Source organism: Mustelus asterias, unplaced genomic scaffold, assembly GCF_964213995.1.
Source record: "Mustelus asterias unplaced genomic scaffold, sMusAst1.hap1.1 HAP1_SCAFFOLD_35, whole genome shotgun sequence".
In the NCBI taxonomy this organism is placed as follows: Eukaryota; Metazoa; Chordata; class Chondrichthyes; order Carcharhiniformes; family Triakidae; genus Mustelus; species Mustelus asterias.
In genome coordinates, this window is record NW_027590117.1 from 4,117,151 (window position 1) to 4,129,956 (window position 12,806).

The 12,806-nt window shown below is 46.0% G+C and overlaps 2 protein-coding genes and 1 non-coding gene across 3 annotated transcripts in view; 1 reads left to right on the forward strand and 2 right to left on the reverse strand.

Moving 5' to 3' along the window:
• LOC144482285 (uncharacterized) overlaps positions 1 to 12,806 on the reverse strand; it is an 872,976-nt gene that overhangs the window by 46,628 nt on the left and 813,542 nt on the right. The window lies entirely within an intron of this gene.
• Positions 2,895 to 3,560, reverse strand: LOC144482193 (histone H1-like). The gene has a single exon (XM_078201400.1). It carries the CDS (start codon positions 3,558 to 3,560, stop codon positions 2,895 to 2,897), a length of 666 nt encoding a protein of 221 aa, XP_078057526.1.
• Positions 9,246 to 9,317, forward strand: trnag-ucc (transfer RNA glycine (anticodon UCC)). The gene has a single exon. It is a non-coding gene; the product is annotated as a tRNA-Gly (tRNA).

A 12,806-nucleotide genomic window follows, 5' to 3' on the forward strand; every position in this document is an offset into this window, starting at 1 on the left:
ACAGAAAGAGGCCATTCGGCCCATCGAGTCTGCACCGACCACAGTCCCACCCAGGCCCTACCCCCATACCCCTACATATTTACCCACTAATCCCTCTAACCGCCGCATCTCAGGACTCGAAGGGCAATTTTTTAGAATGGCCAATCAAACTAACCCGCACATCTTTGGACTGTGGGAGGAAACCGGAGCACCCGGAGGAAACCCACGCAGACACGAGGAGAATGTGCAAACTCCACACAGACAGTGACCCAAGCCGGGAATCGAACCCAGGTCCCTGGAGCTGTGAAGCAGCAGTGCCTTGTGGAGTCCGTGGACCATGTCTATGTTGTGTGTCTTCGGCTGCACTCCCTTTATGTTTTCCTAAAGAACCTTTTGTTGATGTTTTGTTTGCACTTCAGTCCCACGCTCCTGATCTACGGACACCCGGTGCGGAGAGGGGAGGGTCGGGATTGCGACCTCCTCGTGAACCTGCTCCTGGGCCTGGCGAAACGCGCCATTTACCGGTCCAGGCAGCGGGCGGTCGAGGGGGCCGTTCATCCTGACTGTCTTCCCCTCTACCGCGGCTACGTTCGCGGCCAGGTGTCCCTGGAGAGGGAGCATGCGGTGTCCACGGGCGAGGTTGACGCTTTCCGCGCCCGCTGGGCACCGCAGGGGTTGGGGTGCATTATTGACCCCAATATTCACATTTTAATTTGATGTTTTTAAGTTTCCTTTGTACTTTGATTTCTGTTCGGGCTGTTCCCCCTCCTTTTTGGGAGCTGCCCCTTTTACTTTGTCCTGATTTAATCTGAGTTTGTTTACTTGGTTTGGTTTGACCTAAAAAGAGGACAAAGCCTGTCAGTTTCAGTGCAGGAAACAACCGTCTGGGGGCAAATAGCATCACAACTGGGTTCCAGTGAACGATTCACCGGCTGCTGCTACTAAACTCCGCTATTCCAGAGAAAGCTTTTATAAACTCTATCCAAACACAGTGATTAAACAGGAGTGATGTGGCTTTTCACTGAGGGCACATGTCAACTGGGGAAAATCAACAACTGCAGAAACGATAGAGCTATTTAGATCATCCAATTAAAAATCAAAACAATTTCAATCCCTACTGCAAATGAAATGTTAAATTCAACCTGAACAAAGCAAATATTCATCTCCACCACTCAACAGCCTGTCCCAGCCCCCGCCCCCAGGTCACTGCTCTCTCTGTGAGGCGGTGAGTGGCTCTGAAAAGAGCCTTTGTTGTGTGTTCGGGAGGAAGGTTGCAGTTGTTCAGCCGCCGAATCCATAGAGAGTGCGGCCCTGGCGTTTCAGAGCGTACACCACATCCATGGCAGTGACCGTCTTGCGCTTGGCGTGTTCAGTGTAGGTGACCGCATCCCTGATCACATTCTCCAGGAAAACCTTCAGCACCCCGCGAGTCTCCTCATAGATCAAACCCGAGATCCGCTTGACACCGCCACGGCGAGCGAGGCGGCGGATTGCTGGCTTGGTGATGCCCTGGATATTATCACGGAGCACTTTGCGGTGCCGCTTTGCGCCGCCTTTACCCAGTCCTTTGCCTCCTTTCCCTCTGCCAGACATGATGATTCTTCACTCAGATCACTGCACAATATGAGAGAGGAACTCTTTCAGGCTCCTTTTATACAGCCCGCGCCGACCTGACTGAGAAAGGCGGAGTAAGAGCAGAGAGGGGAGGAGACAGGGTGAAGACTAAACACAGAGCGGGAGGGAGGAGAGAGCCGGACTGACACACACACACAGAACGGCCCCTGATCTTTCAGCTCCACCTCCAGTTTCTGCAACCGCGAATTTCAACCCGTTTATTAACAATGGAAGCGAAACACAGCTCCCCACACAAACACTACCAGAGCCGCCCTTCACAGTCAAGAGTTTCCACAAACCCGGAGCTTTGAAATATGGAATCAAAACAGAAAATGCTGCAAATTATCAGCAGCTCCGGCAGCTTTTGTGAAGAGAGAGAGAGACAGAGTTAACGTTTCGGGTCGTGACTTTGTCCTTTTGTGTTTTTAAACCTGGTCCCGGAATAATCCGTTGGACTTTAACCTGGTGTTGTTAAACTTCTTACCCGGAATAATTCCCAGACAGTAATATTCCGACCTAAACACAGTCGATCCTATAGCAAGAATCTTCCTCCGGAACACCCTCACACACATCTGCTTCTCGCTGTTTGCAAACACTTGATTGAAGCTGTTTGGGGCAATCTCCTGTGTTAAAATTAAGGGAGTCAGGATGGCCGAGCGGTCTAAGGCCGCAGTCTCCGCTGGAGGCGTGGGTTCAAACCCCACTCCTGACATTGATGTTTGGCGAAGAATTGCTGTCTCACAGCGCCAGGCACCTGGGTTCGATTCCCGGCTGAGGTCACTGTCTGTGTGGAGTTTGCACATTCTCCCTGGGCTTCCTCCGGGTGCTCCGGTTTCCTCCCGCACAACAAAGTGCCTGTCAGGTTGATTGGCCATGCTAAATTGCACCGGAGTGTCAGGGGATAAGTCCGGTCAATAAATAGGGTCATGGGGATCCGGACTGGGTGGTATTGAGGTCGGTGCAGACTCGATGGGACGATTGGCCTCCTTCTGCATTGCAGGGATTCGGTTAAAAATGAGGCGGGAATGCGGTGTTGAGCCACCAGTGTTACTGTCTCACACTGAATCTACCAGACATCTTTATTATGAGAGAAAGTGGCGATTGAACAAATGTGAAATTCAAATGAAATTCAGCCTCTGCTGTGTTTTGCTTTAGTCTGAACTTGAAATGATCTCTATTGAGAATGAGCCGGGCCGCGGGACAGGAATCATTTTCTTGCGGGATCAGCTCTTTCCTGAGAGATGTGGGTGGCTCTGAGAAGAGCCTTTGGGTTCAGAGGTTTACAATTTGCTCGGGTTGTTTCACTTCTTTCCTGACGCTTTCTTCGCTTTTGCTGCTTTCACTTTGGGTTTGGCCTTCGATTTAGTCACTTTTTTGACAGACTTTCCGCCCGTCACCTTCTTCACAGGAGACTTTTTCTTCAGGGCTGCTTTCTTCACCACCTTTTTTGGAGTTGCCGCCTTTTTGCTGCTTGTTTTCTTCACTGTTGATTTCTTCACTGGAGTTTTCTTTGCTGCGGGTTTCTTGGCTGCGGGTTTCTTGGCTGCTGCTTTCTTTGTTGTCACCTTCTTGGCCGCTGTTTTCTTTACTAAAGATTTCTTGGCTGTTGGTTTCTTCACCTTCTTTCCCATTTTCCCCGGGCTTTCCTTCTGAGCGAGTTTGAAGGAGCCGGAGGCGCCCTGTCCCTTTGTCTGCACCAGAGAGCCTTTCTCCACCTTCCTCTTGATAGTTAACCTGATCTGGGAGACGCGCTTCCCCACATCCACTCCACTGCCAGCCAAAGCTTTCTTTATCGCGGCCAGGGACATTCCCTTGCGATCGCGGCATCCCGCCACAACATTGAGGATCTGCTCGCCCAACTTGGGACCGGCTGCCGCAGGTCGGGGAGCCGCCTTCTTCTTCCTGGGAGTCTTCACTTGAGCGGGAGCGGCTGGAGGAGCCGTTTCGGCGGCTGCAGTTTCAGTCATATCCGAGAGTGTGTGAAAAATCTGTGTGAGTCAGAACTGGATCCGAAATGAACCCAGTGGCGGCGGCACAGAGCAACTTAAAGGCAGAGAGCGGACGGAGCAGAGACAAGCTGCTGTCAGCTCCCGGCTCCTCCAGTCTCTCTGTGTTTCTCTCTCCTCACAAACTCTCCCCTTGCAATGAAATTCCGCCTCTCCAGAGATCCAGCTCACATCCTTCATGTCTCTGACACACGAATGTTTGCTGTTGAAAAGGTTTCACTCGAACTGAGTACTCCATTTTCCACTGAAACCCGTTTTACTGTTGCACTGATCGCGCTCTCACACGCGATAGCTGACATGTTCTCTACTTTTCCACTGAATTCTTCAATTTAGCGAAACAATTACCTTGAAATCTAACTTTGGGGCTCAGCAGGGGGATTAAGGGAATCTTTGATTGGAAAATTGTTTTATTTTACACAAGAGAGACTCGGAGATGTCATGATCAGAACAGACACACAAACACAGTTGGATTAGTCTGACCCGCCCGTCCCTTTCATACACTCTCTCTTACACAATATTCACATCTACACATTCACAGGACAAAACTTTCACCAAATGTAAGGTCCCAGGACGGAATTTCTCCTCCTTTTAGCCTTTCTTCTGTATTCCGGGGGGTTCGTTAAAGTTTTTCACCTCAGTAACTGTTAAACACTCTGAAGCCCGCTCCCTGCAGATTGCCTTTGAATTCATTCATGGAATGTGAGTGTCGCTGTCTGGGTCAGCATTTATTGCCCATCCCTAATTGCCCTTGGGAAGGTGGTGGTGAGCTGCCTTCTGGAACCGCTGCAGTCCATGTGGTGTACGGCCATATTTGTTCACCAGATTCGCGGCAACAGCCAATTATATCTGTTTTTTTGCAGTTATTATAGCGATTGCAGACACGATTGTGTTTCTTTAGGGCGAAGGACAAATTATCTGCTCTCGGAGTCTCTCAATTTTCCTGTTTTATTTGTTTCTCTTGCACTGACAGGTAACAGTAAATCACAACCTCAACAACCAGTGACAGCCAGTTAAATAATCATCCCCCACTCGCTGATAATGGAGTTTCTGACAGTGGCAGGCAGTTTCTGACCATCCTCCAATTGGGCCCGAAGGTAACTAGATTCAGTGTCAGAGCTGGACTTTCTTACTGAGGGGATGGCAGAGCCAGGTGAGTGATGGTGGTGACTGTGCGAACATTTGACCAAGGGTCAGTTCCTGGCCATCACAGTGGTAATTCATTTAATTATCTATCGCAGGTCAGAACAGTAGGTGGGCACTCCTAAAATAAAATTCACTAAAAATTCTCAATCGCTGTGTTTGTAATGTAAAATCCACATTCAATTTGCTTTCAGCTGAAACGTTGTTCAAATGAAAGAAAAGGCCTCAAAACTAATCAATAATTTCTCAGTCAGAAACAGTGGGAAAATGCAAGGTGGCCTAAACTGTCCAGAAAAACGAGACAAGCCAAGTTCAATTTACAAACTGTGCTGTGGACACATCTGGTGTTTGATGAAATCAGCAACTCAGGAAGTTCAGTAATTATAACTAATGAAAATAACAGTTGTTTAAGCAGAGTGAGTGATGGTGGTATACTGGTGAGCATAGCTGCCTTCCAAGCAGATCACCCAGGTTTGATTCCTGGCCAACGCATTGGTCATTTATTTCGAACCTTATCCGCGGCCTCTTGTGTTTTAAACTGAGTGGACAAAAACAGGGCAAACGAAACATTTGACAAGAATGAAATAAAATGCAGATAGCTTTTTCATTTTTTGTTCGGACATAATTCTTTATTGATGAAAAATATTGGAAGAGAAAAACAAGTCTCTGACCGAATAAATGAATTTTCAGCCAGACACAAAGACTCAAAGTAAAAGTAGAAGAACAAATTTCAGCTCCCACACTGTGTGCTGCGCAATCCTGGTGCCTGATGAAGTTAATGTGAACGTTACTGAGGTGGTTACATTATTCAGACAAATAAGAGCTGCCAAAAGATAAAATACTGGAAAATCTCAGCAGGTCTGACAGCATCTGTAAAGAAAGAAAAGAGCTGACATTTCGAGTCCAGATGACTCTTTGTCAAAGCTTTGACAATGGATCGTCTGGACTCGAAACGTCAGCTCTTTTCTCTCCTTACAGATGCTGCCAGACTTGCTGAGATTTTCCAGCATTTTCTCTTTTGGTTTCAGATTCCAGCATCCGCAGTGATTTGCTTTCATTCTTTAAAGAAGCAGCTGCCGTGGCTGCGTTGGATTTGAAACCCAATGGGGTTTCTCCGTGCAGATTCGAACCCTGCTGGCAGCAAGTGTGATTGGAAATGTTTGCTTTAGGCAGCCACAGAATTGCAAATCCTATTTTTTTGGAATGAATTCTTTGGATCTCCAGCATGCTTTCAGCGACAAACCAGGAAGGTGAGCTTGGAAAGGACACCTGAGTGTCCTCAGTCTGGCAAGGACAAGATAGGTCGAATGGGTTCCTTCGGTGCTGTTACATTTCTCTGGTTCTTTCTAAGGTCGTGATGTGGAGATGCCGGCGTTGGACTGGGGTGAACACAGTAAGAGTTTTAACAACACCAGGTTAAAGTCCAACAGGTTTATTTGGTAGCAAATACCATTAGCTTTCGGAGCGCTGCTCCTTTGTCAGATGGAGTGGAAATGTGCTCTCAAACAGGGCACAGAGACACAAAATCAAGTTACAGAATACTGATTAGAATGTGAATCCCTACAGCCAACCAGATCTTTAAACCTGTTAGACTTTAACCTGGTGTTGTTTAAACTCTTACTCTTTCTAAGGTGCCACGAGGAAAATCAAAGCATGAGCAGAGTGACAAAGGCATCAACATTGGCACAAGGACAAAACAAGGTCTCATGTCAGAGGAAGGTTTTTATAAATGACACACAGAACATAAGAAATACATTTATTTAATTGAGCTGGACCCTGAAAGATGAAACAAACTTCGAACCAATCAGTGCCTGTCTGAGAACTGGCAAGGAATATGGCTCACATTGATCCGGTTCGTGGTGAATTTTTTTAGAGAATAAAAGAATCATACAGTCCAGAAGAGGCTCTTCGGCCCATCGAGTCTGCTCTGACACGGAAGAAGCATCTGACCTCCAATCGAATCGCATCTACCAGCACTTGACCCATGGACCTGAATGTTATGATATGCCAATTGCTGAACACATACTTTTAAAGGATGTGAGGCAACTTGCCTCTATCATCCTCCAAGGCAGCGCATTCCAGACCGTCACTACCCTTGGGTAAAAATGTTTTTCCGCACATCCACCCTAAACTTCCTGCCCCTCACATTGAACCCATGTCCTCTTTTTACTGACCCTTCAACCAAGGGGAACAGCTGCTTCCTGTCCACTCTGTCGATGCCCTCATAATTTTGTACACCTCGATCAGGTCCCCCCTCAGTATTCTCTGCTCTAAAGAAAACAATCCAAGCCTCCCCAATCTCCCTTCATAACTTACATGTTCCATCCCAGACAGCATCATGGTGAATTTCCTCTGCATCCCCTCCAGTGCAATCACATCCTTGCTACCTTGTGGCGACCAAAACTGCACACAGTACTCTAGCTGTGGCCTCACCAAAGTTCTATGCAATTCCAACATGACATTTTATTGCAATCGATGCCTCGATTGTTAAAGGCAAGTGCCCCATATGTTTTTTTTTCACCATCCTACTAACATACCCTTCTACCTTCAGAGATTATGGACAAACACGCCAATGTCCCTTTATTCCACAGAACTTCCAAGTGCCATGCCCTTCATTGAATACTTCCTTGCCAAATTGTTCCTTCCAAAGTGTGTTACCTCACATCTTTCGGGGTTAAATTCCATCTGCCACTTATCTGCCCGTTTGACTATCCTGTCTACATCTTCTTGCAGACTAAGAAACTCAGCCTCCCTTTCACCACCCAGCCAATCTATATGCCATCCGCAAAGTCACTCATCCTACCCCGTCATTTTTTAGGAGGCATGGTTAGTATGTTTGCAAACGACACCAAGATTGGTGGCAGAGTGGACAGTGAAGAAGGTTACCTCGGATTGCAGTGGGATCTTGATCAATTGAGTCAGTGGGCCGATGAACGGCAGATGGAATTTGATTTTGATAAATGTAAGGTGATGTATTTTGGTGGATTAAACCACGGCAGGACCTATTCAGTTAATGGTAAGACGTTGGGGTGAGTTATAAAACAAAGAGATCTCGGGGTACAGGTTCATAACTCCTTGAAAGTGGAGTCACATGTGGACAGGGTGGTGAAGAAGGCATTTGACATGCTTGGTTTCAGTGGTCAGAACATTGAACACGGGGGTTGGGACATCTTGTGAAATTGTACAAGACATTCATAAGGCCACACTTGGAATACTGTGTAGAGTTCTGGTCACCCTATTATCGGAAGGATATTAATAAACTAGAAAGAGTGCAGAAAAGATTTATTAGGATGCCACCAGGATTTGATGGTTTGAGTTATAAGGAGGGGCTGGATAGACTGGAACTTTTTTTCCCCTGGAGCGCAGGAGACCTGGAGGTGATATAAAGAGGCCTATATCATAATGAGGAAATAGATAAGGTAGATAGTCAACAGCTTTTTCCCGCAATAAGGGAGTCTAAAACTGGAGAACATAGGTTTAAGATGAGAGGGGAGGGATACAAAAGGGTCCAGAAGGGCAATTTATTTCACACAGAGAGTGGTGTGTGGAACGAGTTGCCAGAGGTAGTAGAGACGGGTACAATTTTGTCTTTTAAAAGGAATTTAGACAATTACATGGGTAAGATGGATATAGAGGGATATGGACCAAACACGGGCAATAGGGACGAACTTAATGGTAAAATTTGGGCGGCATGGACATGTTGTGCCAAAGGGCTTTTTTCCATGCTGTGAACCTCTATGACGAGATTGATTGATGACGAGATTGATTGACACAAACAGCAAATCCAAATTATTGTTCCCTGCTGCCATCTCCTGGCTGAACGCAAGTTGTGCAACAAGGTCACGATTCAAACAAACCTTCACAGATTGGAGTGAAATTACATCAACATGGTTCTGACCGATTAACATGATTGCAAAACATGATATTAATCAAATTCCATGTCCCAAGGATCTACTTTCTGATTGGGCGATCCTGCTCACCCCGATCTATCGGAAAGTGTAAAACTCCCAGAACGGGAATGTCGGTTACAGAATTCTCTCAGCTGTGATTTCTCTGCCACTTCATTGCTTCGTTCTATAAATACAGAGGGGGTGACAGAGCCAGGTGGTGTTGTGGTGACTGTGCGAGCATTTGACCAAGGGTCAGTTCCTGACCTTCAGAGTGTTGACTTATTTAATTCGCTATCTCTGGTCAGAACAGAAGGGGGACAGTTCTAAAAAAAATCAGCAAATATTCTCATCATCCATGTGTTTCTGACATAAAATCCAGCTTCAATTTCCGTTCAGTGGAAACTTTGTTCAAATGAAAGAACAGGCCGCAAATCTAATCAGTTATCAGTCAGAAGCAATCGCAAAAAGGTGGCTAAAACTGTCCAGAAAAATGAGACAAGCCAAGTTCAGGTAAAAAAAAAAGTCCCAAGGACATACCTTCTGTCTGCTGAAATCAGAAGCTAAGGTAGTTTTGTAATTATAACTAATGAAAATAACAGTTACATGAGGGGAGCGAGCGATGGTGGTATAGTGGTGAGCATAGCTGCCTTCCAAGCAGTTGACCCCGGTTCGATTCCCGGCCATCGCATTGGTAATGTGTATTGGACAATATCAGCGCGCCCTCATGTGGTTGAAACGCAACATTTGACTGCAATGAAATAAAGTGGACTTAATGTTTTCGTTTTATTTTTCGGATGCAGAATTCGGGTTCAACTTGATTTTAATGAAAGGTTACTGAAAAAGAACAACAAGTCTCTGAACTAGTGAATGAGTTCTGGATCAGAGACCAAGATACAAATTAAAAGGAGACGAACAAATTTCAGCTCACCCGCTGTGCTCTGCATCATTCCGGTGCCTGATAAAGGTCTGTGAACGTTGCGAAGTCGGTTACATCACAACAGCAAATAAGCAGCTGCGATGGCCGAGTGGTTAAGGCGTTGAGAAATCCAATGGGGTTTCCCCGCGCAGGTTCGAGCCCTGCTCGCAGCAGGTGTGATTTGAAATGTTTACTCCGCTGCTCCAGGGCAGCCACTGACTCGAAGAAGGCTCGCAAATATTTGGCATTATTTGGATCTCCATCATGCATTCAGCTGCATGGCTCCGGGCTGGGTGCAGGAAGATGGGCTTGGAAAGGACATATTATTTTGTAAATTGAATTTGTGTCTTTCTATGCCCTGTTCGTGAATAGAACTCCCACTCACCTGATGAAGGAGCTGCAAGCGCTCTGAAAGCTAGTGGCTTTTGCTACCAAATAAACCTCGGCCTTTTGGCTAAGATCAAGTGTATGGACGGCAGCCCATGGTCGGCCGCACTTGGTCGAGGTCATTAGGTTACGCTGAGGCTTCATATGTTTCATATGAAGCAATTTTTAAAAGCGGCATCTCGGCCTTTTGGCTAAGATGCAAATGAGCTCAGGTCTTGGAGGAGGAACCTCCCCCTTCTCCAATCAGCTTGGCTCATGTAGATCAGGCCCAGGACAGGGTGGTTTGGTCGCTCGCCCTGTCTTGTCAGCCTGGATCTGAAATGTCTCAACTTGTTGAGACTCTGAATTGGATTTGATTTGATTGAATTGGAAAAGTATTAAAAAAAATAAACCTGTTGGACTTTAACCTGGTGTTGTGAGATTTCTTGCAGTGCCCTTGGACTGGCATGGCAGGATAGGTTCAATGGCTTCCTTCTGTGCTGTTATTTTTCTATAATTCTTCCTATGGTTCGATGAGAAAATTCATAACATGAACATGTTTTTTTAAAGCAGCATCAAGGCACAAAGGCAAAACACGGTCTCATGTCAGAGGAAGATTCTTATGCAATGGCATAAGAATGCACACAGAGCATAAAAATACATTTAATCAGAATACATTGAATGAATATTTCAAAATGCTGCTTCGATGATATCACATCATGTTCATTCAAACACATTGCAACAAGCTGGTCATTACTGGGCGTTCTGTATTCTTGGTTATAACAGTTTGGGAATGGAAGGAGCAGGTTCACATCTGCACATTGACAGGGTCAAACTGTGTCTCAGATTGACAGCTCCCAGGACAGGCTTTCCTCTCGCTCTGTGCTGTGGATTCTCAGGGATTTGTTGGAGTTTCCCGGCTCAGTAACTGTAAAAGCCTCTGAGGCCGGTGCTGCTCCCCAGATTCAGGGGGCTGCAGCCAATCAGAGCGGTGCCTGATTTAACCCAGAACTGGTTGAAATGATGATATTGTTCACAAGCTGAATTCTATTTGATCAGATGAAAATACAGATTGTGTGCACTCAGTCACTAAACAACAATATCGTGCCTTCACATAGAGTCGATGAGAGTGGTTGGAGGGAGAGACAGAGACAGAGTGAGTTAGGGCGGCGAGACACAGACGGCCAGACAATGTCTCAGTGACAGAAATCCTTGTAAATTCCAGCTTAAGCCAGAAAGATTCTCTTGGAGAAACAGAAGCTGCAGTCTCCGCTCTCACTGATATTGTGGAAGAGACACATTATTAATCCCACACTCAGGAACAGTGCTGCCTTTTCACAGAAGAGATGGGGAGAGGCAAAATAATCTGAATGGTCCAGTTCTAAACAGTGTGCAGGCTCAGAGGGAGTGAGGTTCATGGAGATATTTGAAAGTGAGATAGTTTCGGACAGTCGTTCGCAAAGTGGATAGGATCCTTAGCTTCACAAATGGAAGCACTGAGTGTCCATTGGATCTCTCATAATCCATTGTGAGAAAGGAGGCCATTTGCCCATTGCATCTGCACTGACTCTCTGGAAGAACATCTTTTCCCATGGCTAACCCTCTTAACCTACACATCTTGGGTCATTAAGGGGCAATATATCATGTCTAATCCATTTATTCTGCACATCTTTAGTCTTTGGGAGGAAACTGGAGCACCTGGGGAAACCCATGCAGATACAGGGAGAATGTGCAAACTCCGCACAGTCAGCCATGGAGGAATTGAGCATGGGTCTCTGGCGCTGTGAAGCAGCAGCGCTAACCAGTGCCACTCTGATGGTGTAACTAACAATCCAATTCCTTTCTGAATGCCTCTCTTGAAGCAGCATCACCACATTGTCAGACAATGCATCCCAGAGCTGAACTACTCGCTGTGGGAAAGGGTTTTCTCATTATGCTTCAATCACTAACGAAGGGTCAGTAAATTGGTCCACGGGGGTGAAAGGGTTTCATATGATGTGACCCTTCATAAACTGGGTCTGTATTCTCTGTGATTTAGAAGCATGAGAGGCAAAACATTAAAACATACAAGATTCTGAAGGGGTTTGATTTTGTGGACATTGGGAGATTGCGGAAGCTGGCTCAGTGTAAGGATCAGATCATTTCACACTGACATGAGAATACATTTCTGCACTCATTGGGTTCTGATCCTTTGACATGCTCCATTGTTGAATACACTAGTGGTGGCACAGTGGTTAGCATTGCTGCCTCAAAGCACCAGGGAACCGGGTTCAATTCCACCTTGGCTGATTGCCTGTATAATGTTTGCACGTCCTCCCCATGTTTGCGATTCCTTCCATTCTCCAGAAGGTTGGTGGATTGACCATGCTAAACTGCCTGTTAGTGTCCCAAATATATTGGTTCGGGGGATTAGCAGAATATGTGGGGTTACCGGGATAGGTTCTGGGTGGGATGCTCTGTCAGAGAGTCAGTGCAGATTCAATGGATCAAATGGCCTCCATCTACACTGTAGGTTATGACAGTCTATGACAATTAAGGCTGAGATAGACAAATTTTGGTTTCTCAGGGAATCAAGGGAGTGAGGAGTAAAGTGCAGTTCAATCCCAAGATCTGAAACTCTTTAAGCAGCTGGAATGCCCACATCTGGAGTCTGCATCCACAGTTTGGAACCCACACTTTCAAAAATATATACAGCTGATAGAAAGAGTGGAAAGCTCTGTAACCAGGAAAATGGAAGGCATGAGGGGAATACTTAGTGAGGGATTAAGAATTATTGGATTGCAACCTTTGAAGAGGCTGATTTATGGTTTAGTTCAAATTTATAAATTAGTACATAATCTTATTACCCAAGCTTGAAAAGTTCTTTATTCGGAGTTACCATAGTTTTGGTGATCG

Coding starts and splice junctions, on each gene's coding strand:
- LOC144482193 (XM_078201400.1), bottom strand. CDS start 3,560: ATGACTGAAACTGCAGCCGCCGAAACGGCTCCTCCAGCCGCTCCCGCT.